The sequence below is a fragment of the Oryctolagus cuniculus genome, chromosome 10, assembly GCF_051225735.1.
Source record: "Oryctolagus cuniculus isolate XC-2025 breed Fujian yellow rabbit chromosome 10, ASM5122573v1, whole genome shotgun sequence".
In the NCBI taxonomy this organism is placed as follows: domain Eukaryota; kingdom Metazoa; phylum Chordata; class Mammalia; order Lagomorpha; family Leporidae; genus Oryctolagus; species Oryctolagus cuniculus.
This window is the reverse complement of record NC_142876.1, coordinates 40,893,312-40,919,165: the sequence shown is the minus strand read 5'-3', so window position 1 is coordinate 40,919,165 and position 25,854 is coordinate 40,893,312. Positions and strand designations below refer to the sequence as shown.

The 25,854-nt window shown below is 38.9% G+C and overlaps 1 protein-coding gene across 11 annotated transcripts in view; it reads left to right on the top strand.

Annotated features, from left to right (window-relative positions):
- KIAA1328 (KIAA1328 ortholog) overlaps positions 1-25,854 on the top strand; it is a 336,489-nt gene that overhangs the window by 110,601 nt on the left and 200,034 nt on the right. For 6 of the 11 annotated variants that reach the window (XM_017344119.4, XM_002713504.6, XM_089305780.1 and 3 more), the window contains one exon: positions 10,315-10,442. In XM_017344119.4, the coding sequence (XP_017199608.4) occupies positions 10,315-10,442 (128 nt within the window). Of the gene's footprint in view, positions 1-2,215; positions 2,459-5,972; positions 6,099-6,668; positions 6,767-7,151; positions 7,368-10,314; positions 10,443-25,854 lie in introns of those variants that run through there. The other 5 variants (XM_089305782.1, XM_089305784.1, XM_089305781.1 and 2 more) reach the window with 5 other exon arrangements.

Sequence of the window (25,854 nt, the reverse complement as noted above, 5' to 3'; positions counted from 1 at the left end):
ATCTACTTTCTCTCCATTTTTCAGTCATCTCATGTTTGTTTTAATGTGTGTAACTAGGAGTTCTAGCTGCACTTAATAAGAGGATAGGGAGAGATCGGCGCTGTGGCGCAGCAGGTTAAGCTGCTGCCTGCATGTTGGCGTCCGATATGGGCATCAGTTTGAGTCCCCCCTATACCACTTTTGATCCAGCTCCCTGCAAATGTGCCTGGGAAAGCAGTGGAAGATAGCCCAAGTCCTTGGATCCCTGCCACACCTGTGGGAAACCCGGAAGAAGCTCCTGGCTTCTGGCTTCAGCGTAGCCCAGCCCCAGTCATTGTAGCCACTTGGGGGAGTGGACCAGTGCATGGAGGATTCCTCTCTCTCTGTCTCTCCTTCTCTATTTCTGTAACTCTTCCTATCAAATAAATAGATAGATCTTTAAAAAAATAATAATAAGAGGATAGGGAGAATTGTGTCTACTTCATCTTGTCTGGAAAAACAAAATCTCACCACACTTATTTTATCTTTTTCCATAAGTTTGTGTTTTTTTCTGGCTACTAACACTGACCCGATTTTATAAACATATCCTTCTATATTTAGTTGTTTTATCTTTGTCTGAAAGAGGATATTTTCCCTTTTTCCAGTGCAGAATTGGGTGAGCTGAGTTAGCTGAGATTTAGTTTTCAAGGAAAAAATCACCACTAAATAGCAGTTTCTGCCTCCTAGCAGAATTACTTAAAACAGTCATACACACACAGGAAAAAAATAAAATAGAAATCACTAGCTATAAGTATTCTGTTTGTTACTTTTAAATTTTGAAGTAGGTCTAATTGCTGTTAAGAGTGCATAGTAAAAACCTAGGCCTCAGGGATTGTTCTTTTAAATATTGCCTCTTAGATTAATTTATTTAGAAGGAAATAGTGTTAAAATACTAAAGCAAAACCTAACTGCTTGATTTTAGTGACACTGTAAAATTTTTTTCTAAGTTGTTTTAGGTTATTCCTTTGTAATATTTCTTAAGTAGAGGGTCAGGCAAATAATCTGATTTTTTACCAATTTTTTAAGCATCATTCTGCTAAACAGTCCATATAAACTCAATTATATTAAGAACCAGTGAGGTGAACTTGTTCATAAAATGCTTTATTATCTGCCATCTTTGCAGCATTTGCTGAGTTTAGATAATAAACCTCTACACAGAAGTTACTTAATTTTTCTCTGAGCAGTAATTTGCATTTGTGATCAGTTGCTTCATTTTCAGCGTCAAGTAATGATATATTTATACTAGTTTTGCCAATTTAACCTTACAGTGTTAGATGTGAATCCATTGAGTAAGAACTTGCCCTTTTCACTGTAGTTATGGATACTATTTTGTCAACTTTGTTTGATTTTTACCTAGAATTATTCATATTGGGTGATAGTTTCATGCTATCTTAAAAGATGCATGCACCTTTGGTCATTGTGCTATTCCCCAAGACCATAGCTAATGGTCTGGCAGTGTTGAATTGAATTCAGAAATGCTACTGTAATTTAGGCTTAAAAGTATGCTTGGGCAAGGTAGAGAGTAGATTTTATTTGAAAGTAGGGAAAAGAATTTTAATTGTTTTTTCCCATTGACTTTCCCTATAATATAAAGTCTTAAGGCCTACAGGTAATATTTGCTAATTGTGTGTGGTTTTTTTTTTTTTTTTTTTTTTTTTGCCAGGCAGAGTTAGTGAGAGAGAGAGACAGAGAGAGAAAGTTATAGACAGTGAGAGAGAGACAGAGAGAAAGGTCTTCCTTCTGTTGATTCACTCCCCTAATGGCCGCCACGGCCGGCACTGAGCCCATCCAAAGCCAGGAGCTGGGTATTTCCTCCTGGTCTCCCATGCGGGTGCAGGGCCCAAGGACCTGGGCCATCCTCCACTGCCCTCCCGGGCCACAGCAGAGAGCTGGACTGGAAGAGGAGCAACCGGGACTAGAACCTGGGGTGCCGGTGCCACTGGCGGAGGATTAGCCTAATGAGCCACAGCGCCGGCCAATATTTGCTAATTGTTACCACCCCAGTTTTCAAGCACAAGGGAAATGTTAAACTGTTCTGAAAGTTTCAAATATTGTTTCCTTCAAATGAAAAAAATAGGTAATTTTACATCTTATATATATATATATATATTTTTTTTTTGACAGGCAGAGTTAGATAGAGAGAGAAAGGTCTTTCTTTTTCTGTTGGTTCACCCCTCAAGTGGCTACGTTGCGACCGGCACACTGCGCTGATCCAAAGCCAGGAGCCAGGTGCTTCTTCCTGGTCTCCCATGCGGGTGCAGGGCCCAAAGGATCTGCAGGGCCCAAGGACCTGGGCCATCCTCCACTGCACTCCCGGGCCACAGTAGAGAGCTGGACTGGAAGAGGAGCAACTGGGACAGAACCCGGCGCCCAACCAGGACTAGAACCCGGGGTGCTGGCGCTGCAGGCGGAGGATTAGCCTAGTGAGCCACGGTGCTTTGTAAGTGATTCCTTCCAAAACAAAACAGTTGACCAAAACAGATAAATTCTCAGTATATTAGATGTGAATCTATTGTGTAAGAACTTAGAATATATTTATAATATATTCTAAGGATGGATTAAAGGGAGGAAATAAAGGAATTTGACAGTGTATTACACATCATTGAAAAGGAGGGGAATGAGCCTCCTGCCACTGGTGGAGAAAAGGGTCTTAGAGATGATGTGTACACCCAGAATGTCTCTCCAGAGTAGCAGCAGCAGTAGTTTGCTAGAAACGTAGGATCTGGAGCTTTTGGATCTCAGATCTCAAAAAATCAGAATCTGCCTTCTAGCAAAACCCAGCACACATTCCATCTTAAGGAAATTCTGGTATGGTAGTTCTAAGACTTTACTCCACATCTCGGCTCACTGGCAGCATATCTGGGAGTAAGTTGTTAATCATTCTGTGCTGCAAATTTATTTGTACAATGAGACTAATAATAGAACCGAGAAATTTTTTCTTTTAATGAGAATGAAATATAATGTCTTCAAAGCACTTAAAGTTGCCCCACCCCCCAGTAGAGGTTATACTGAGCTGTATGTGAACACTCAAGTTCATGCACCTGTTTCTGGTGATAGGCATTTAATTCTGTGATAGGTGATGGTAGTATTTGACTTTTCCAAGAACTATCCGATGAGGAATCACAAGGGAGAGATGACAGGCACAAAAGTGAAAGAGCTGGAAAATGAAATATATGTGGAATACGTAAGGCCACTGGATTCTTCTTTTTAGGAAGGAGACCATCAAGGGACCTCTTAAACACTGAGAAATGACTGGTCTCACATAACCACACAAATAACTAAAATAGACAAATACAGGAGTTAGAAGAGCCAGAGGTATTGTATTGAAAAACCCTCATGGAGGGTTTTATAATTAAATGACAAGAACAAATTTCTTCTGCTTGAAGGTAGCGGGCGTGGATTAAGATGACTTCTTTCTGAGGAACTTTTACTTTGTTCCTCATGGCTGGAGCTGGGAGGGCCCCATTTAGTGTGTTGAGCTCTGCTACACAAAGTGTCATTCACAAGGCCAGTCTTACTGAGCAGCCTTTCGGGGCCTGGAAAGTGTCATGTACAGACCATTTCCAGTGGTCTATTTCATTAGGAATTTACCCTTTTTGAAATTGGAAAATTTCAAGTGTTAATCATTGCTATGCAGTTCACTTGAGGGAGGAGGAGTGTGATCACAGCTTTTTCTTCTACAGGTCTAGGCTAGTTCCTTGTAACTCATAAAAGGCTGGATTGATTTAACGCAGCCTTTCCAAGTGGGAAAAATATTTCTTCTTCAGCTATAGCTGAAACATGGAGCCTTTGAATAAAGGAGAAATTTTTAAGCAGGTTAGAAGAGGAAAATATGTGGCTTTCAATAGAAATATTTTTGTAACCTTACCTTTAGTGTCTAAAAAGAATGCTTGGAAGTATGCATTCTCTTAGAGCATTATGTGAATAGGAAACTATAAAAGAAGAAATCAAAGTTCTGATCAATCTGGCACATTGATAGCCTATTGTATAGGATATCTGCATAAGTGCTTTTAGCTTTAGAATTGAAGAAACAAACCTGGAGTCTCCATTGTGTAAATGGTTTCCTGAAAAACAAACCGGTATAGTGACCTGAGCCAAAGACAGAATTCTAAAGAATCTCAGTTCATGTGTGTTTCTGCCCCATCTTTATCAAATTCGCTAAGAAACAAGGAGGGGAGCTAAAAAGCTCTAAAGGAGCTAGTTGAATCCACTAATTAGGTAACAGACTTGTATCAGGGGGTTGTACTCATGCGCAGATCACAACTTAATAAACAGGTATAAACTTTTATCTAAAATTATTTTGTCACTAACAATCAGTTTTTCTTTCTACCAACAATCCATTTTACATTGCAGATGTTATTTGCCAAAGTCACATCATTTCTAAATCCAAGAATTAAGATTTGAACCTAGAATGTTGGGCTGGGATCCAAAGCTGTGCTTTTACTGACTGTATGACTGCCCTTGTACTGCTTATGCTTCTTACAGAGTACGCAGATAGCATTTGTCAAATGACTTGGAAAAAACTAGGATGTATCCCTTCCAAGCACTCAGGGCAAATTCTGGTTAACAAATCATCAGATCCTAATCACAGTTTGTCACCTGACTTAATGACTGAGGGCAAATGGAATCCTGGAGAGCTCTTAAGAGACTAACCTGATGCTTGTGGGTCTGCTTCTCCCATGATAACTTATGGCAAAAGTATGAAGACAAGAAGAGATTGAGTAATAGTAGAAACAAAAATGCATATAAATAAAAAAACAAAGCCAAAAAAGAGTTTTCTCCCAACATTTAAAAAATTATGCTAGTTTTCAGATACAAAGAAAAGTTGAGAGGCCAGCACCATGGCATACCGGGCTAAGCCTCTGCCTGTGATGCCACCGGTATCCCATATGAGCGCTGATTCGAGTGTCAGCTGCTCCACTTCCAATCCAGCTCTCTGCTTTGGCCTGTAAATGCAGTAGAAGATGGTCCAAGTGCTTGGGCCCCTGCATCCATGTGGGAGACCTGGAAGAATCTCCTGGCTCCTGATTTCGTATCAGCCCAGCTCCAGCCCATTGAGGCCATTTGGGGAGTGATCCAGCGGATGGAAGACCTTTCTCTCTGTCTCTCCCTCTGTCTGTAACTCTACCTCTCAAATAAAGAATGTTTTTTAAAAAAGAAAAGTTGAAAACAATTGTAATGAGTTGCCATATACCTTCTACTTAGATCTTGAAAGTGACAGGTGTAATATGTTACTCCTTCTTCAGACTCATCTCTCAAGAATAAGAATACTTCACTTTATTGAATACATTGTGATACCTAAGAAAATTAATATTTGTTCCATGGAATCCATATTAAGTTTTTTTAAAGATTTTTTTTTATTTGAGAGGTAAAGCTACAGAGAGGGAGACAGAGAGAAAGGTCTTCCATCTGCTGGTTCACTCCCCAAATGGCCACATTGGCCAGAGATGGGCAGATCTGAATCCAGGAACCAGGAGCTTCCTCCCAGTCTCCCATGTGGATGGAAGGGCCCAAGCACTGAGGCCATCCTCTACTGCTTTTCCAGGCCACAGCAGAGAGCTGGGTTAGAAGAGGAACACCCGGGACTAAAACCATTGCCCATGTGGAATGCCAGCGCTGCATTCCAATTTTTTTAGATGTCCCAATAATGAATTTTATAGTTGTTTTTTTCTCCAATCTAGGATCTAGTCATGATTCATGGGCTGTATTGGGTCTCCTAATGTGGAATAGATCTCCCACTCTAAGCCTTTTTCCCTCATGACTTTGACTTATGAAGAGTTTAGGGAACATACTTTGTAAAATCTCCCACGTTATGAAACTGTTTGTATTCTGGTGGTATAATTTAACGTTTTCCTTTATTTCACCTAATTCCTATTAAGTGGGAGTTGGGTTTACACATTTAATTAGATTCAGTTTAAACACATCTGTCAAGACTGTTTCATCGGCATTGTTATCTACTTCATGCATTAGGAGGTACATGATTTCAGCTTTCCATTATTAGTGCTCCTAAATTTATTGACTTAATCTGGGTGGCGACCATCAGATTTCACCATTTAAAGTACACCTTTGCTTTGCTATAAGTAAGTAATCCTGACACCGTATGAATGTCTTATTCATTAACCTTTCACCTCATGGTTTTAGTATCCATTAATGATCCTTGTCTGAAGTACATTGGGAGTTTGTAAAATGGTCATTTTGAAACTTTGACCGTTCTTTCTAAGCACTAGCATCCTTCTGTAAAGACAACCTTCGAATTTCTTCCCTTCTACTTTTTCTCCTGTTTTGATGTCTCACTATGAACTGGTGGATTTTTATCTCTTCTATTTTCTATTAATAGTGTAGCTAATTTACTTTAGTGTTCAAATTGACCAAATTTGGCCATGAGTCTTCCTCAAGCTAGCTCCTATTCCTGTGACAAGACTGTATCTGATTATCTTTGAGCACTTCCTTGTTATTATACCGTAAAAAGTTGTTTCATGCTCACTTTGTACTTTGCTTACCTAGAATGGAATTCAGCCATTTTTCCAAAGAATTCTGTTTCTAAAAATATTTTTTTTAAATTTACTGATTCACCTTTTTTCCACTCACAGAAGCTTCCCTTTGCTTCTGCATTAGGTTAGGATTACTAAATTCCAGATCCAAGTTTCTCAGGTGTCAGAGAAAGGGTGAGACCAGGTGATGCGGATGCACTCTTCAATTCTTGAAGCGTAAGCCAACCTCTCCCCTCTCCTTTGACAGCCCAGTAAGGGTACGTCAGTCTCTGAGTCTTCCTCTTTCCACCTCAGGTTTTTCTGTCATACAGAGTTTTTCAATGTTCATCTCTCTCTTCATTCTGCTTTGATCTTTAGTTTTATTTTTCTATGTAATGCATTTTGGAACGAAGACTTTAAACTTTGTAAAATGACCATTTCACACAACCATCTCAGATAATTAATTCAGTATTTAGGTTTTGATGTGATCTTGCTTAATAGCAATTTATGTTTTTTATGTTTAGGTTATATAAAGACTCTCTCTGAAGAGATTGTGATGACGGCTGTTTTGTTCAGTTTTTAAATAGTGGTTGACAGACTCCAGTGTGTTAAATTCATGTCATGGTTTGCTGTACTCTTTCCCTTAGGTTCGTTTTTCTATGTCTACTGCATTTTTTCTGTCAGTTGGCCAGGACGGAGTCAAATATATCTTCTCTTCATTGTACCCCCCAAATCAGTGAAGAGGGCCTTTTACCTGCATTTTCCTAACATAAATCTCTCTCCAGATGGAGAGCTGAAATCTCATTGTGCTAGGGAGGAAGGAAAGGGGGGATATTTTGAAAGCTGGTGAATCAAGAAAGACATAAAAAATTGATAAAGGTAGGACTACCTGTTTTTATATTCTGCCACATAGCATGTGTTTAAATGAATTTGCCTATAATTTGTCTCAAATGCTGACATTTAACTCCTAGGCTGTATAATTGGGCTTGATTTTTCCAGAGTAAAATTCACACTCTGTGACCAGACTAATATGTTCACCTACTATAAACATTACTGCCTATGGTAACAACTAGAATAAAAAATTCTTTTTATATACATAATAGCTAGCAGAGACTCCTGGAGCCTCCACAAATCATTTCTGTCTTTTGGAGCTCCCTGACAAAAAGTGAGGAAATGTAAAACCAGCCTGGTCCAAGATAGATGGACTCTGAAAACTTACTAGCTTATTTAGACACCACTCATACTATTGTTATTGTTTTTTTTTTAAGTGCCAGGCATTCAACAAGCTGTTCTAATTAATGTATTGTCTAAGCCTTGTAAACTGTTCTTTCATTGTGAACCAGCTCTTCTTCTATGTAAGCTATCACTGACTGCTTTTTTGTTGTTGTTATTAAAGTTTAATAATGAAAATAATCAAGCAATTGGTTATTTATGCAGTCATGATTGGCAAAAGTTATTAGAACAGGAATCTTCCCAGAAGCGATGATTAGATTATGGAACTGTTAGGAATGCTGAAATCAATCACCATTCCCACTCTTATTCATGATGACCTGTTGTAAAAGAGTTTATACAGAATGATCCCACTGGAAAGTGATTACTTTACCAAGAGGATGCAAAATTAAATGTTAAGGGGGAGATTCAGGAATGGTCTGAAGGAAAAGGGGTCCTGGGGAGGAAGTTACCACACTGAGAAGTAAGGAACAAAACTGTTAGATGGGATTCTCAGACACCTGATTATTTAGTAGTAGTACCCTGTGTACAGTGTAAGTTTTAGGAGCTGTGAAAGAGAGTACCCCAGGTTATGTTGCCATATTTTTAATACCAGACTATAAAAAATGTGGAGAGGCATCTGGGCAGAAAACTTCATGGTGGTAGTTTTATTAAGGAAACATTCACTTAACCGGTGTTGTGCAAAACAAAACCATGACACATGTCAACTTATAATCCCTTTATGTTTAATGTAAATAGGAACTTCCTTTGTAAATTAAACAACAATGATACTACTCCTGCCCCCATTTTTTTTTAAATAATAACTTTATTGAGATATAATTCACCTATACTAAAATGTACCCTTTTGGAGTATATAATTAAGTGGTTTTGAGTATATCCCTAAAGGTATACAGATACCTTCAGTATCTAATTTCAGAACATGTTCATTACCTTCTCCCTAAATCTGGTACCTATTAGCAGTTACTCCTCAGTTCCTTACCCAGTCCCAATCCCTAGCAACTACTGATTTACATTCTGTCTGTATGGATTTGCCCATTTTGGACATTTCATATAAATGAGGCCATACAATATGTGGCCTCTTTTTGTCTGGCTTCTTTCATTCAGCATAAAGTTTTCAAAGTTCATTCCTGTTGCAGCATATGGCAGTACTTGATTCCTTTTTATGGCCAAATAATATTCTACTGCACCAGTATTCCACAGTTCCCCATTTTGTTTATCCAGTTATCAGTTGGTAGACATTTAGGCTGCTTTCACTATTTCGCTGTTATTAATAGTGCTGCTCTGAATACACACATGGAAGTTTTTGTGTGGATTTCTGTTTTCAACTCTCTGGAGTATGTATCTAAGAGTGGAACAGCACACACCGGGTTCTAGTCCCGGTCGGGGCACCGGATTCTGTCCCGGTTGCCCCTCTTCCAGGCCAGCTCTCTGCTGTGGCCCGGGAGTGCAGTGGAGGATGGCCCAAGTCTTTGGGTCCTGCACCCACATGGGAGACCAGGAGAAGCACCTGGCTCCTGGCTTTGGATCAGCGCAATGTACCAGCCGCAGCGCACCAGCCGCAGTGGCCATTGGAGGGTGAGCCAACAGCAAAAGGAAGACCTTTCTCTCTGTCTCTCTCTCTCACTGTCCACTCTGCCTGTCAAAAAAAAAAAAAAAAAAAAAAAAAAAAAAAAAAAAGAGTGGAACAGCTGGCTCACAACGTAACTGTCTAACTTTTGAAACACTGCTAAGTTATTTTCTAAAGAGTCATCACAATTTACAGTCCCATTAGCTGTCCAAGAGGGCTCCAGTTAATCCATTTCCTTGTCGACACTTGTATTATTAGTCTTTAATTATCGTTGATTTGAAGTAGTATTTTATTGTGCTTTTGATTTGTGTTTCCCTAATGGCTGATTATGTTGAGCATCTTTCCTTGAGCTTCTTGACCATTTTTATACTTTCCTTAGAAGTATTTATATTTTCTTAGATATGTGTAGTCAAAGCCTTTGCTCTTATTAAAAATTGGGTTAATAGTCTTGTTGAGTTGTATGAGGTCTTTATATATTCTGAATACTGGTCTTTTATCATATATATGATTTCTAAATGTTTTTCTCTCATTCTGGAGGTTGTCTTTCCAGTTTTCTTGTAGCACAAAAATTTTGAAATACAATTATTTTTTTCTTTGATTGTTCATGGTTTTAGGTGATCATCTAATTCAGGGTCACAGAGATATAATTTCATGTTTTCTTCTAAGGGTTTTATAGTTTTAACTCATATTTAGATCAGTGAACCACTGTCAGTTGGTTTTTATATTGTTTGATAGGGGTTCCCTTGCAAGTATCTGCAAGTATTTTATTTATTGAAATTTAAAGAATTAAGAGATATATCTCTTCAAATGAGACAGCTGTCACTGCTCTGAGAATTACTATTTTATGATTTGGGGGAAGATGGGTACATAAACTGTTTTCTTCTGAAGACTTTATGCTCAGCTGTTTTCTCACTAAATAGTATTGCATTTCTGTCTCTGTTTTGTTTCTTGGAATTTGAAAAGTAGCATCAGTGGATGCAATTTTAAGCCATTTTTTTAGAGTTTTTTTCCCTTAACTTGTAATCTCACCTCTTCAGCTACAGTATAGAGAATGCCAAGAACTTCTAAGCCTCTATCAGAAATATTTGTCAGAACAGCAGGAGAAGCTCTCCATGTCTCTCTCTCAACTTGGTGCTGCTAGAATGCAAGAAGAACAGGTAAGCATCTTTGTTCTCACTTTTGTTGTCTTTAATAGGTCAGCAAGCCACCAGAAGAGTCATGTACCATTCATGTTAATTTGGCTTATGATATAGAATATCACTTTAAAACATTCAAATGCAGCATGGGGTTGAACTGGTATCTTTTACCTCCCTCTTTCCTTTTTATCTCCTGTTCTCGGGGCCCAGAGGTCAGGATTGATTACTTGAATCAGGATGTAAGCCACTGGGGAAGCCCCTGGTTGTTAAAACCACAGAAGGAATGGTGAAGAAAACCCATTACTCTGTTTCTTGATGAAGATCAGGTAGCTGTTTGTTGCTGATTGTCCTTGTGGAAAACACTAAGACTTGCCAGATTCGCATTTACAATTTTTAGAATAATCAGAGTGACTTGATGACTTATAAAAATGTGTGCTGGGGAAAATTGGAATATTTTATACATCTGTATATATGCATTAAACATCTGAAGATATATGATAGTATTTATGTGTAAGTATTTATATACATATCACAAAATGGCATGCATTATATCATTAAATAAGTGTTTAGAACCCTACCAGTTGTGATGTGAAGCAGACTCTAAAGATACACTTCTTACCCTCTAACAACTAGTACCTGATGTCTTTTTTATATACATGAGTTGAAATCTCCAAATAGATGAAGATAAGTCTTAAGGATTACATTAAAGTGTTGAAGCAAGAACTATGTAGAAAGATCAAACTCATTCATATTAAGTATCAAACTATGTATAACTTAATTAAAGTACTTCCTTCTCCTTTGAATATTATCAAGTACTAAAGATCAGCTGTAGGGTATTTTTCAAAGAGCATCATTGCTTATTGCTTTTCAAGCTAGAGACAACAGTTTCAGATACTTGTATGGAAACTACAGGTTTTCTTTAAGATCTTATTTATTTATTTGAGAGGTAGAGTTACAGACAGTGAGAGGGAGAGACAGAGAGAAAGGTCTTCCATCTGTTGGTTCACTACCCAAATGGCTGCAACGGCTAGAGCTGTGCTGATCCGAAGCCAGGAGCCAGGATCTTCTTCCGGGTCTCCCATGTGGGCCATCTTCCACTGCTTTCCCAGGCCATAGCAGAGAGCTGGATTGCAAAAGGAGCAGCTGGGACTAGAACCGGTGCCCATATGGGATTCTGGCGCTGCAGGCGGAGGATTAACCTACTGCACCATGACGCCAGCCCCAGAAACTACAGTTTTGAATCTAAAGTTTGCCCATATGAAAAAATAAAAAGAATATTTTTGCTGGAATGTGATATAGCTGAGACTTATATCCTATTTTTTGTAGTCACACTTTTTTTTTTTTTTTTTTTTTTTTTTTTGGAAATAGCCGAAGTGTGAATGATGTATTTATATCCAATTTGATATTGTTACAAAAAATAAGATCAGGCTGCTCCCTACTGGAAGGCCAGTACTTGAGAGATAGGAGTTGATTCAAGGAAATAAGTCTATTCAAGAGGTGGGCAACTTGATGAGGTGGCAGATATAATTGTCATCAAGACCATCTCAGATTCTCAAGGAGGCAGGAGAACTTTTGAAGAGAACACAAAGGGGAGCCAAAGGGGGAGTCTGGAACCAGGGGAACCAGTTACAGGTTGGCCTCTGGTCGGGTGATTAGGGACTGGTTGGAGTCACAGTAGTTGCCGTCATCCTTCAGTCATAAATCCAGTCCTCTGGTCATGCTGACTGGGGCCAGCCAGATTACTTTGCAATTTCAGCTGGCTTTCTCAAGGCCAGTTTCTGGAATTCTCAAGCACGCATCATTTATCTGTTAAGTTAACCTCAAGTCTGATTAGTTGCAATGTCAGCAGTTAGCTAGCTTTTTTTTTTTTTTTTTTTTTAACAAAATGGAATCATTTGAGCTGTTGCTACAATATACTTTCTTTTGTCCTGAAAGCCTAGATTATAAAATGAGTTGGAGGAAGGTGGCAATTTATTTTGATTGTTTATATAAATTTTCTCTGCCACTTTGAAAGCAGGACAGGCAGTTTTAAAGTGGCCCTTGCCTATTGCTCTTGGATGAGCTGGAAAAATTGTTAGTGTGAAGATCACATTTCTAACCTTTGTTTTTGCATTTTTACTTTCCCCCTTTCCTTGTGGTGGGTGTGTGTAGAAGACACAAAACTGACTGACAACCCATGTCGCCAAAGGTATGGGAGGGGAAATGCAGAAACTTCTTTTTTATACATTGTAGTGGTCTTGTTACCTTAAGAATGTAGACTGAGAGTCAAGAATTAGTCACTAGGGGGCCCTAAAGACATCTGGATAAGAAGGCCTAACATTTTTTTCCTATTTATTTCTGAAATTAGAAGAAAATAAAGCTTTCTCACATGTTAATGATTTATATTTAAGCTAGTAATTTCTTGGAGGTTTCACTTAGAGACCAATCATATTTAATACTATCTCCCTTTTCCTTAACCTTGAGGTACAAAACTCAAAAATATCACAAGTAGTAGAATCAAAGTGTTGGTCAAGTCCATGGAGAGACCCTACCCACAAAAAGAGAGACTTGAATTTTCATTTTGACTTAGTCATGACTGAGAAACATTTAAACCATGTTGTCAGGAAGTACCTGTTTTCTAGGTTTTAGAATATATTACGTAAACAATGAAAATAAAAGAGTTAAAAGCCACTCATAGAGGCTCTGCCGTGTGAACCTCCAGAGGGAAAAGTAAGCTTCTGCTGTAATACCCAGTAGAGACAGTCACCCTAGTTCCTGTGTTCTCTGGTTCATTCTTTGTGACAGGCTTCCTAAGCTGAGGGAAGGTAAGCCCCCTCTTTTCTTTCCTTTCGGGAATTGGGTAAATTTGGCCAGCAAGTCTACTTCCTGCAGGAAGGGCATCATTGTGAAGACTAATCCTGAATGGGGACGCTGACCTGATTCTCTCTGCTTTTTCTCTCACTTCCCTGTGGAGAAGTTAAATGTCTTCTTTGTGTACTCACAAATCCACTGTGCCCATTTCTGTCACAGCAGCTTTCTTGTTATTTGTAAACCCGTGTTTATTCATCCATCTCCCTCACCAAGGGTTTTTAAAAACAGGCATCCTGTTCTGGTGGTGTTTGTACTCAGAACTTGGCTTAATATTACTTTTTGATTTATTGTTATGTAATAAATATTTATGTTATGTATATATTGTGTGTATGTTATAAAACATTTTAAATTATTGAACCCTAAACCATGTCACAGAATAAGAACCCCAGGAACAGAGAGAATGCGTACTTTGACCAGGACAGATAGGGACTCAATCAGTCTGGTTCCACAGTGTGTTGAAGAAAGACAAGAAAAACTTGAAATAGCTAAAAGTTGTTAAAAATTTGTTTTAAATTGTCCTTGTTTCCATAACTAACTCTCACTGGCTGTTAATCTGACTTAGACATTTTGAATATCAGATCATGAATATCTGAGAGATAATGGGGAACCTTTGCCTATGCAAAGTCAAGCATAAAATTTTATTCTCAAAATAATTTCTTTAACCTCACCTGCAGATTCTGTGGTAGAGATGGCACTGGTTCATTTTTTATGATGCGTGGATTTGACTCTCAAAGACTTGGTGTGTTTCTTCTTTGTGTTGGTGGCCATCTGGTTCAAACTGTGTTATTACAGGTTTTGCTTACAGTTCTGTTAAATCCACAGTTCTCCAGAATAATGTCCTAGCTTAAGATTTTCTTTTTTAACTTGTGCTATTTCCTTGAAAAGAAAATTCTTCCTTTACAAAGTTAATTTTTTTCTTCATTTTCCTCCTAGCTTGCCCCTTGCTTTGCATCAAAGATGAATGTATTCTGCATCCATTTTGTAACTTATTCAGCATCACAGGTTCTTCATTGTGGCTTCTAGAGAAGTTTCTCACTCTATTTAGGTTGAAATATTTCACTGATGCGTGTCTATTTGCTCCATTATCTCATTTAAGAAACAATTCTTACTAATAATTATTCTTGGTCAATAATGAGGTGGGGGGGGGTGGCAACCAAAGAACCATAGTGTTGCCTTGTGTGCATTTTAGAATATAGTTTTTCTTATCACAGTTGTGTGTTATTTCTTTTTATGTGTATTTAGACTTAAATGTTACTTCAAATGGTGATGCTTGTAATTTCTTTTTTTTTCTTATGCAGTAGACTGTAGCACTTCAGCAATGTTGTGTTTTTCTAGTACCCTTCTTATTAAGACAAACCCTAGGCAGCAGTTTGAATAGCGTCTCCTACTCCAATTTGAAAATCTTGGTGTACAAGCTTAGTTTACTGTTTTTTCTTAACTCTGCAATTATTTTGGCAGGTAGACATACAGGTAATTTTAGAATTTTCTTGGAATTTCTATTCTTTATAATAGGTAAGATCATCACTTTTTAGTATGGGCAGTTGATCCTGAAGCATCTTTATTCTATAAAATGCCTATTTCAGAAATTTTTTCATTTTCCCCGTGATTACTTGTCCCATTTCTTGTAATATAATTGGAATCTGAAATACACTGAAGATAGCATGGCCAAATATACTGAAGATATCATAGTTGGGTTCTATCACCATTACCTATAATTGTGTTAAGAGTTTTTGTAATGCTTAGGCCTACAATGTCTTGGGACTACTTCCTGTTCTGTGACTATGTTCATGTATGCTTGTTAAATTTTTTTAGTTTACCAACATATAACCATGTGATAATAAAAGCTCCTTACCATTTTCATTCAAACTAATCTTATTTTACACACTTTAATGTGTGACATGTATCTTAACTCTAATGGTAAATTTTCTTTAAGTTAGAATACCACTTAGTTATAACAAGCCCAGATTTTATTGACAGAGTAGGAGCATCCATATACCTCTAATTGAAAAGGAAACAAAATTAAAGAAGATTTCATATGCTTTGCATTTCTCATCTCCCCACAGAAGAGGATATGTGTAGATAAAATAAGAATTAACAGCTGACTTCTCACTAGAAGCAGTGGAGGATAGTGGGAGTAGGATGGCATATTCCAAGAGCTGGGGGAAGAAAACCCAGGCAATTAAGCAAAACTACTCTTCAAAAATATATATGATGTAAAGACATTCTCAAATAAGCAAAGACCAAGAGAATTAGTTTCTAACCTACTTTTCTCACAGTAAATACTAGCAGGAGTCTGTTCAGCTGAAAAGAATGGCATAAGGCAGTAACTCAAATCCACACAAAGAAATAAGGAGTGCCAATAAAGGTACTTAAGTATTGTTCATTCATAAATAATTTCAAAGATACCTGAATGAAGCAACAATTATAAAACTGTATTGTTGAGATTTTAACATATAAGATACTGTAGATTTGCCTGTGTGCATGCATTTTCACAAAGGTGGGAAGAAGGAAGGGAGTGATATTAGAGTATATTTTTATATACTCTTGTGGTTAAGTTACTGGGAAGGAAGTAATACTGTCTCAATTTGTAAACTATATAGAAAATCATAAAGAATCCACACAAAATGAAACTGATAGAACTAATAAGTTAGTTCAGCAAAAGTTTGCAGCTTATAAGATTAATATACAAAAATCAGTTTTATTTCTGTTTACTACCAATGATCAATTAAAAATGGATTTATTTAACAAAAGGACACCAAAGCTTGTACAGTGAAAACTATGAAACAAGATCAGAGAACTTAACAAAAAATGTAAATACATAGAAACAGGTTCCATGTTCATAGATTTCTTCTTCAAGACTCAATTATTGTTGAAACATCAGTTCTTTCCAAAGCAGTCCATAAATCTGTTGTAATCCCTATCAGAATTCCAGCAGATTTTGACACTTTCTGATAAGACAGTCCTGAAATTCATATGGAAAGGAAAGGAATAATAGCCAAGACAGTTTTGGAAAGGATGAGCAAAGTAGAAGATTATTCTTTCCAATTTCAAAATTTATTCTCATATATGATACAATATGGTAAGTACAATTTGAAGATGGCTCACGTGACCTTTGCCCTCTGGCAAAGTAGTTTTCCTCCCATGACAATGGTATGATATGTAGTAAAATGATTATCAGGATAAGCCCAATCTAACTGCATGGGAAAAGCAGAGTTTTCTCCAGCTGGGAACAAAAGATGACATCAGAGAGACTTGAAGCATGAAAAGAATTCGCCACACCATTTCTGGTTTTGAAGATGAATGGAGTGGAGTGGACATTTGGGATAGTGTTTAAGACACCAGTTAGGACACCCACATCCCATTTCGGAGTACCCTGGTTCAGTCACCAGCACTGACTCCTCTTTCAACTTCTTGTTAATACAGTCGCTGGAAAACAGTATTGGTAACTCAAGTAGTTGAGTTCCTGCTACCCCTGATTAAGAAATTAATTATAGCATCTCAGGAATGAAACAGCAGATGGGAGTGCTCTCTTTTTCTCTGTCTTGCTCAAATAAATTTTACAAAAGGTGAGGATGAAGTGAGCTAGGAGCTGAAATAGGTTCTGACCAACAGCCAGAAGGTTGGGATTTAAGTCTAACATCCACAAGGAACTGTATTCTGTCAAGAGCCTGAATGAGCTTTTAAGGGGGATCTTCCTTAGGTATTCCAAATTAGAGCAGAGCACAGTATAGCCCAGCTAACAGCTTGAATTCAGCTTTGTAGGAAACTAGGCAGAGAATCTTACAAAGTCTACCAAGCCTTTGGAGGAAGAGAACTGTGAGCTAATGAATTTGTGTTATTTTAAGCCACTACATTTGTGGTAACTTATAATGCAAACTAGAAAACATACACTGTTCAGGTCAGGGTAGCACTGCCCTAAGTGTGGACATATAGATTGATGGAAACTAAATTGTGAGTTCAGAAATAAACCCTAACAATTATGGTCACTAGATTTTTGACAAAGATGCTAAAGCAGGTTAACTAAGGGAAAAAATAAGCTGTTCAGGGGCCGGTGCTGTGGCGCAGCAGGTTAACACTGCAGCCTGCAGTGCCAACGTCCCATGTGGGTGCCAATGCAAGGCCGAGCTGTTCCACTTCCTCTCCAGCTCCCTGATGTTGTGCCTGGGGAAGCAGGGGAGAGTGCCACAAGTCTTTGGTCCCCTGTATCTGTGTGGGAGACCTGGAAGAAGCTCCTGACTCCTGGCTTCAGCCTGGCCCAGCCCTGGCAATTGTGGCCATTTCGGGAGCGAATCAGCAGATGGATGATCTCTCTCTGTCTTCTTCTTCTCTTTGTAACTCTGCCTTTCAAATAAATAAATAAATGGTTTTTTTTTTTAAAGAATAAGCTGATCAATAAGTGATGATTAGACAACTGGACACTGGGAAAAAAGATAAATTTAGACCCTTCATGCCACATAAAAAAATTAGCCTCAACATCATTTCAACATTCAAGACATGTTTTTTGAAATTTGACTTCAGGTCATGACTTTACTTAGCATCAGTTTTTGTTTGTGTTCAGTGTTTATTATGGCTATTACAGTGAACACTTGCATTTAAACACTGTATCATTTAGTGCTATGCAACTAATAGTAACTGGTAGGATCGCCTTTAATTACAAAAGCTGCTGAGCAGAATGCCAGCTCTCTGCTTACCGTGTCCGGAGCGCTTTAATCATGTGCACAATAGCAACGGACATCACAGTGCCAGCCACCAGACTGGAGGTTCAAATGCTGCTGCCCACTATATTTTTATATTAGACTAACCAAGGAAAATACAAAGCAGGTCCAGCACTGGGTACAACAGTACTTTACTTTTTAAAAACAAAGTGAAAAACAGAACCAGATTAGCTTGAATGGCGAGCCTCAGTCTCTTATGCCCAGTGGATTCCCTGGAAGCCAGCCTGTCTCTGCTGTCCCAGTAAAAGGAACCATCTGTCCCTGCTCTGGAGTCTAAAACAGTATACTGGGAGTTTTGCTTGAGTGCCGTAAATAAAAACACTTAAGCAATATAGCAGTAGACATTGCACCTGGGATAGGAAAAAATATTCTCATAAAGGTAATATTTAAGATTCTACTTTGTTTTGTAAAAATTTACATGTTTTTTAGTTGTCTGAATTCTTGATTTTCTCTGATAATTTCAATATATTAATTTTCTGTTAAAAGTTTCTGTTGCCATTGCTCATCAATCTACAGAAAATGTTATTTTTATTAGATTTTAAAATATTTTGCCTTTATGCTTGTACCCATTTTTGTGCTTACCCATTTTTGTATTTATCATTTATTTATTCAGCTAAAAGTGCCATCAAATTATTATAGAACAGTTGCTACCAATGTCAGAGAAGAATTCAGCTTCTGTACTTCACTGAAAGTTCTGTTGTATACTATTCTGTATCTTCAAATCAGTCTAAATATAAGGATAGGCCCGCTGCAGCTCACTTGGCTAATCCTCCGCCTGCGGCACCGGCACCCCGTGTTCTAGTCCCAATTAGGGCACCAGATTCTGTCCCAGTTGCTCCTCTTCCAGTCCAGCTCTCTGCTGTGGCCAGGAAAGGCAGTGGAGGATGGCCCAAGTGCTTGGGCCCTGCACCCACATGGGAGACCAGGAGGAAGCACCTGGCTCCTGGCTTTGGATTAGCGCAGCGTGCTGGCCGTAGTGGCCATTTGGGGGGTGAACCAACAGAAAAAGGAAGACCTTTCTCTCTGTCTCTCCCTCACTGTCTAACTCTGCCTGTCAAAAAAATTAAAAATTAAAAAATTAAAAATAAATAAATATTAAGATAAATAGCACATTGGTGAAATATTACAAATCTTATAATAGCTGAAAAACATATCAACATTATAAACTTGTATTTACTATTGTGTTAATGTTAGTTATTTCTAGTTGATGGATAGTTGGTACCAGGTACATAGTTTCATATTGACTTGTTTATAAATATATGTATACATATAAACATTGATATAATATCTCCAGAAAAATCTGCTTTTCACTGCAATCCAGATTTTAATATTGGCTTTTGACTTGAAGAAATGTGTTTTCTACTAGCAGATTCAAAATGAAATTAAAAAGGTATTTAAAGTGCTAATATAATATTGATAACATTAAATTGTATGTTCTCTAAATTATATATGGCTGGAACACAATGATCAAAATAACAGAAATTTGAAGCTCAGATGGCTTCACTGGTGAATTCCAAATATTATTTGTTGAAAATTAATTCTATTAATTCTACACATATTTTCCAGAAAATTTAAGAAGTTTTACTTCTTAATGCATTATATGAGTCCTGCCTTACTTTGATATAAAACCAAAGACATTACAAGAACACAGAATATCAGTATTCTTCATTAACAGATGCAAAAATTAATACAATTTTAGCAATTTGAATAAAAATATGAAAAACAATGCATTAGAGATAGGTGTTATTTATCTCAGAAATTTGAAATTGGTTTAACGTTTGAAAAACAATTGCTGTTATTTTCTATATTAGCAGACTAGAAATGAGAAATCATATAATTATCTAAATGCAAAAAAAAACATTTAAAAAACTCACTTCTATTCATGGTAAAAACTAAAATAGAAGAGAATGTTTTCAACCTAATTAAGGACATCTCAGAAAAAAATCCAAAAAAGCATAATACTTTTTTTTTTTTACGGAACTCTCTTCTCTCTTTTTTTTTTTTTTTTTTTTTTTTTTTTTTATTTGACAGGTAGAGTCATTGACTAGACAGTGAGAGAGAGAGACAGAGAGAAAGGTCTTCCTTCCATTGGTTCACTCCCCAAATGGCTGCTACAGCCGGTGCTGCGCCAGTCTGAAGCCAGGAGCCAGGTGCCTCTTCCTGGTCCCCCATGTGGGTGCAGGAGCCCAACACTTGGGCCATCCTCCACTGCCCTTCCAGGCCACAGTAGAGAGCTGGACTGGAAGAGGAGCAACTGGGACTAGAACCTGACGCCCACATGGGATGCCGGCGCCGCAGGCGGAGGAGCAACCAGTGAGCCATGGCGCCGGCCCCAGCATAATACTTTTAATGCTAAAAGATCAGAAATAAGTCAAGGTTATTCTCTTCTACCACATCTATTCAACATTGTATTGGAGGTCCTAACCAGTTCCATAAGACATGGGGAAGAAATACAGATTGGAAAAGGGCTAAAACAATCTTCATTTGCAGACAACATCAGATTGTTAAGTCTACATGCAATGTAAGTCTATACACAGAATTTTTAGGTATGATACCAAAAAAAAAAGCTACTAGAAGTTATATGAGTTTGGGAAGTTGCAAGGTACAGATCAATTTATAAAAATCATCTGTATATCTCTGTATAAGGAAAAAAGATGTTGAAACTTAAAAATATTTTAAATTGCAAAATGTTTTACATATCATTTCATGGGACTGATGCTGTGGCATAGCACGTAAAGCTGCCATCTACGATGCCAGCATCTCATATGGGCACCGATTTGAGTCCCAGCTGCTCCACTTCTGATCCAGCTCCCTGCCAATAGGCCTGCAAAAACAGAAAATAGCCAAAGTGCCTAGGTCCCTGCACCCACGTGGGAGACCTGGAAGAAACTCCTGGCTTTAGTCTGGCCTAGCCCAGTTTGGAGAGTGAACCAGCAGATGGCAGATCACTCTGTCTCTCCTCTCTAAGTCTTAAAAATAAAATAAATAAGTCTTTAAAAAATTTAAAGATACCATTTTATAATAGGATCAAAATATATGAAATACATAGGGATATATGGAACAAAAGACTTGTCAGTCCTATACTTTGATAATTGCTCTGCAAAAGAATTTAAACATCTGAATACATGGACTCGAATACTATACCTTTTAGGGATCAGAAAGCCAATATTGTTGTTATGTCTTTTCTGTCTAAAATAGTCTATCCATTTAGCCGTGGCTGGATTTGGATCCCAGCAGACTTTCTCTTTTTCTTCTTCTTCTTCTTTTTTTTTTTTTTTTTTTTTTTTTTTGAGTGTAAAGTAAAACAGCAAAATTTATTAGGGAAGGGACATCTGTAAGAACAGATGGGCACCTCTCCAGACAGAACCTGAGAGAGAGTGTCCAGTTGCTCGGGCATGGTTGAGTGGAGAATACACCTGGCCAGGCCAGGCCAGGCCAGGTGGGTGGCTCAGCAGAGAGGCAGAGGGCTGAGCATGCTGTCCGGTTGAGGCTGGGGGGGTGGGGTTTAAGGAGATGGGTCCTGCCTCCCCACCTCTGCTCCTCTTGGAACGAAGGACTTTTTGGATGTAAATATGAAAAATTTCTATTTGAGTTTTCCCCCTGAAGTTATCAGACAGGGGGAAGCCTGGAAGGATGGGCGGGACCCCCTGGAGAATCCTCCAGAGCAGGGTATTTGAAATGTAGATATCAGGCAGAAGGGGTGGGGACCCCCACCTGGCAGGTTATCGGGTAGGAGGGGGCAGGGCAGGATGTAGATAAGGTTTTTGGGGTGACTTTGAGCTGCAGATGCTGGACCTAGATGTCAACTCTTTGGGCCTTTATGTCACACACACATAAGCTCATATCTGACTTCCTACCTAACATTCCCCCCTCAAGAGGGAAATACCCAAAATTCTTTTTGGGATAATGGATGGAGTTCCATTTTCTGTAGCTTATTCAGAGCTGACATGTGGGTGTCAAGAAGGATTTGGATATTTCCTTTTGCTATCTGTCCTATGGTGTGCAACAATGGCCTTGGAAAGACTGTCCTGCTCGGTCCAGAGGGCTGCTCAGGCCATCCAATGGAATGGGCTAGAAGCCTTGTCTGATGATCATTTGGAGTTTGACAGCTTTTATTCTGTTAGAGACAAAATGAACAAAGGCATTAAAAACACACGGTCCAAAGAGAAGCAGCAAGATTACTGAAGTTACTGGGCCAAGGAGAGGAAATAGCCAGGATTTCCATGACCAGATGTCAGGCCAGAAATCCCAGCCCTGCTTGGCCTGGTTCTGGAGCTGTTTGTCCAGGAAAGTACAAATTTGGGTTTATACCTGTCCAGTCTGATTGACGCAGAGACAACATTCTGCCTGGAACATGGCACAGATACCTCCTGGAGCAGCAGTTAGCATGTCCAATATTTCTTTTTTTAATTTTTTTTATTTTTTGACAGGCAGAGTGGACAGTGAGAGAGACAGAGAGAAAGGTCTTCCTTTTGCTGTTGGTTAACTCTCCAATGGCTGCCGTGATCAGCGCACTGGCACAGTGCGCTGATCCGAAGCCAGAAGCCAGGTGCCTCTGCTGGTCTCCCATAGGGTGCAGGGCCCAAGAACCTAGGCCATCCTCCACTGCACTCCTGGGCCACAGCAGAGAGCTGGCCTGGAAGAGGGGCAACCGGGACAGAATCCGGTGCCCCGACTGGGACTAGAACCCAGGGTGCCGGCGCCACAGGTGGAGGATTAGCCTATTGAGCCGCGGCACCGGCCCCAATATTTCTTTCTTTCATAACCTTTTGTGACTTCCACACACCCTCTTCAACTTACTTGAAACATTCCATCATTTCCATTCCAGTCTAGAGTAAACTAGCCATCAAGATGAAGTTATTCTTATAAACCATGTCCTTTCTTTATTTAAAAGAACTCTTTCCTTCTTAACCTTCCTTTCCAAGAATGCTCTTTCCTTCTTAACCTTTCTTACCAAGCGCACATTTCCATACTTGTGATGTTTTCCATAGAGCCTGGTTGGCTCTTTCTACCTTACCGGAAGACTGAGGTCTCCATGCAGAGTGAAGGGGCCGGGTTATTCCTAGGGCTTTACAAATCCCTTGTGTAATCTGGGAGATGAAGGAAGGTCCATTGTCACTTTGTAAAGATTTTGGGAGACCAAAGTGTGGAATAACTTCCTTCAGGAGAGTTTTGGCCACTGAGCTCTTTCCGTTATGGTTGGGAAGGCTTCTACCCATCCAGTAAAGGTGTCTATAAGTACAAGCAGGTACCTATAGCCTTGACAGAGTTGCATCTGTAAAATCTATTTGCCAGCCTTCCCTGGGGTAAGTTCCGTTTCACTGCATATGTTTTAATAAAGGTGGAAGTTGAGACCCCTGGGAGTTGTTTCCTCTTGTCCTTACCTAGTTCTAGAGCTATGGGTAGGTGATCAGTTCTGCTAACTGAGCAAAGTTTCTGGGGGCAGAGCACGCTTCAATAATGTGCCATGCCATTGGTAGAAATTTGCAGCTGATTCTGAAACTTATACTATAGTAAGACTTATTTTTATTTTTATTTTTTTAAAGATTTATTTATTTATTTGAGTTACACAGTGAGAGAAGGAGAGGCATTGAGAGAGGTCTTCCATCTGCTGGTTCACTCCTCAAATGGCCGGAATGGCTGAAGCTGGGCTGATCCAAAGCCAGGAGCCAGGAACCTCTTCCAGGTCTCCCACTTGGGTACAGGGGCCCAAGGACTTGAGCCATCTTCCACTGCTTCCCCAGGCCATTAGCAGGGAGCTGGGTTGGAAATGGAGCAGCCAGGACTTGAACCGACACCCATATAGTATACCAGCACTGCAGGTGACAGCTTTACCTGCTACGCCACAGAGCCAGCCCCAAGACTTATTTTTAAACTATAGTGAAGAAGTGTGATATTCAAAAGATAGAGATTGATGCGCAGTGATGAAGACATTGCTTGGGGAACACTCATCCCATATCAGAGTGCATAGGTTTGAATCCCACCTCCACTCCTGATTCCATTTTTTCTAATAACTACACCCTGGGGGGCAACAGCTTATGACTGAAGTACTATATTCTTTTCTCCAGCTCTAAATTAACTGTGGGGAAAAAAATCATAATCTTTAAATTCTTTGAGCACTGAACCAATTGGACAGTGAAAGGGAGGATACATACAAGAAGGCATAGTAGTTTTTACTTCTGGTCAGGGAAAAAAATTGTAGAGTTGCTAAGTGATTAGAGTAGCTGTAACTATATCAGTGTATTTGTGAACCATAGTCTGGATTTTGTCCATGTTCAACTAATTCTTCCACTAAGCCAATCATTTACAATTTTTAGCCCCATTTTGCTGTGCATTCTGATTTCTCAGGATTTTTTCTGCCATAGAAACTTAACTCATTAACTATATGTCTTCCCTTAAATAGAAGCTAGTATTCAAAATGAAAAGTAGGGAATTCCCAGTTGTTGCCAACAAGTATCAGCTGCAAGGTCTATGACTGTTCTCATTCCTGCTACTTTTCTTTCATGAGTCTGATGTTCATGAGAAAATATCTCTACGCCATCCAGCCTTCTGCATTCCTCTTCTCCTTCCGCCACTACCCAACTTCCTTGACATCAGGCTTAACATTTCCACATGCTTTGAGATTGTGTTCTCCCAAGCGTTGCTTCATTTTTAAATAACGATACCAAATATAGGCACTATCTTACCTAGGAACTTTAAGTAATGAAGAACATTAATGAATGGATGAATTATATACTATTCGGGGATGGATAGAAATTTGTGAGACCACACCAGTGATAGAAGATTGGGAGAGTAATGAGGTTTCCCATTTACAGTAGGTTGCTGAGGGGCCAACTGGTAAATGCGAAGAGAATGCTAAAGGTGGTAAATGATAAGGTTTGAAACCATCGTGGAAAAGACAGGATTAGGCAAGAGGCATTCATGACTGATAAATTGAGTGACAATGTTGATGAATAACAGGATGCTTTTGTGGCCTTTAAGTTTTTCTCCTTAGACTGCTTATTAATTGCAATGGAGATAAAGAAAACCATAGTTAAAGAGTTTGGAGAAATTGTCTAGGTAATCAGAATTACACTTTATTTGTAAAGTGTCTCCCTCTACATTGCAGGTGTGCTGTCCTTTATGGAGGCGAGAGATGGCAAAATCTCTGGAGACCCTCAATATGTGGAGAAAGTCCAGACTTAAACATGCTCAGTAAACCAACATGTGTTTGTGGTGCTTTTCCTGCCATCTCAGGTTAATCAGGCCTCTCCTCACAATTCCCTTTCTTTGTGTCAGAGAAAGGTGATATTTAAACCTCATTAAACTGCAGCTTCGAGATCTACTCATCTCTGATTATGCCTACATATACAGAAAGTATGCTTGTCATTACACTTCAGATCATTTTTCTCTTATTTTATTTGAAAGGCTGAGAGAGAGAGAGAGAGAGAGAGAGAGAGAGAGAGAGAGAGAGAATATGAATCTTCCATCCATTGATTCGTTCCCCAAATGGCCTCAACAACTGGGGCTGGGCCAGGCTGAAGCCAGTAGCCAGGAGCTTCATCCAGGTCTCCCACATGGGTGCAGGGGCTCAAGTATTTGGATCATCCTCTGTTGCTTTCTCAGTCACATTAGCAAGAAACTAGATCAGAAGTAGATCAGCTGGGATTCAAACCGGTGCCCATATTGGATGCCAGCATTGCAGATGGCAACTTAACCTGTTATGCCACAGTGCTGGCCCTATGTTTTTCTGTTATTAATCTTTCTTTTGTTTCAAGGAGTCCCAGCTAAGAACTGTGAAGGATAGAGTCAAAGTCATTTTTTATTCTCTACTGTTCCTAGATATTTAATTTTTTTTTCTTATCTGTGTTCGATATTTACTGTTTGGC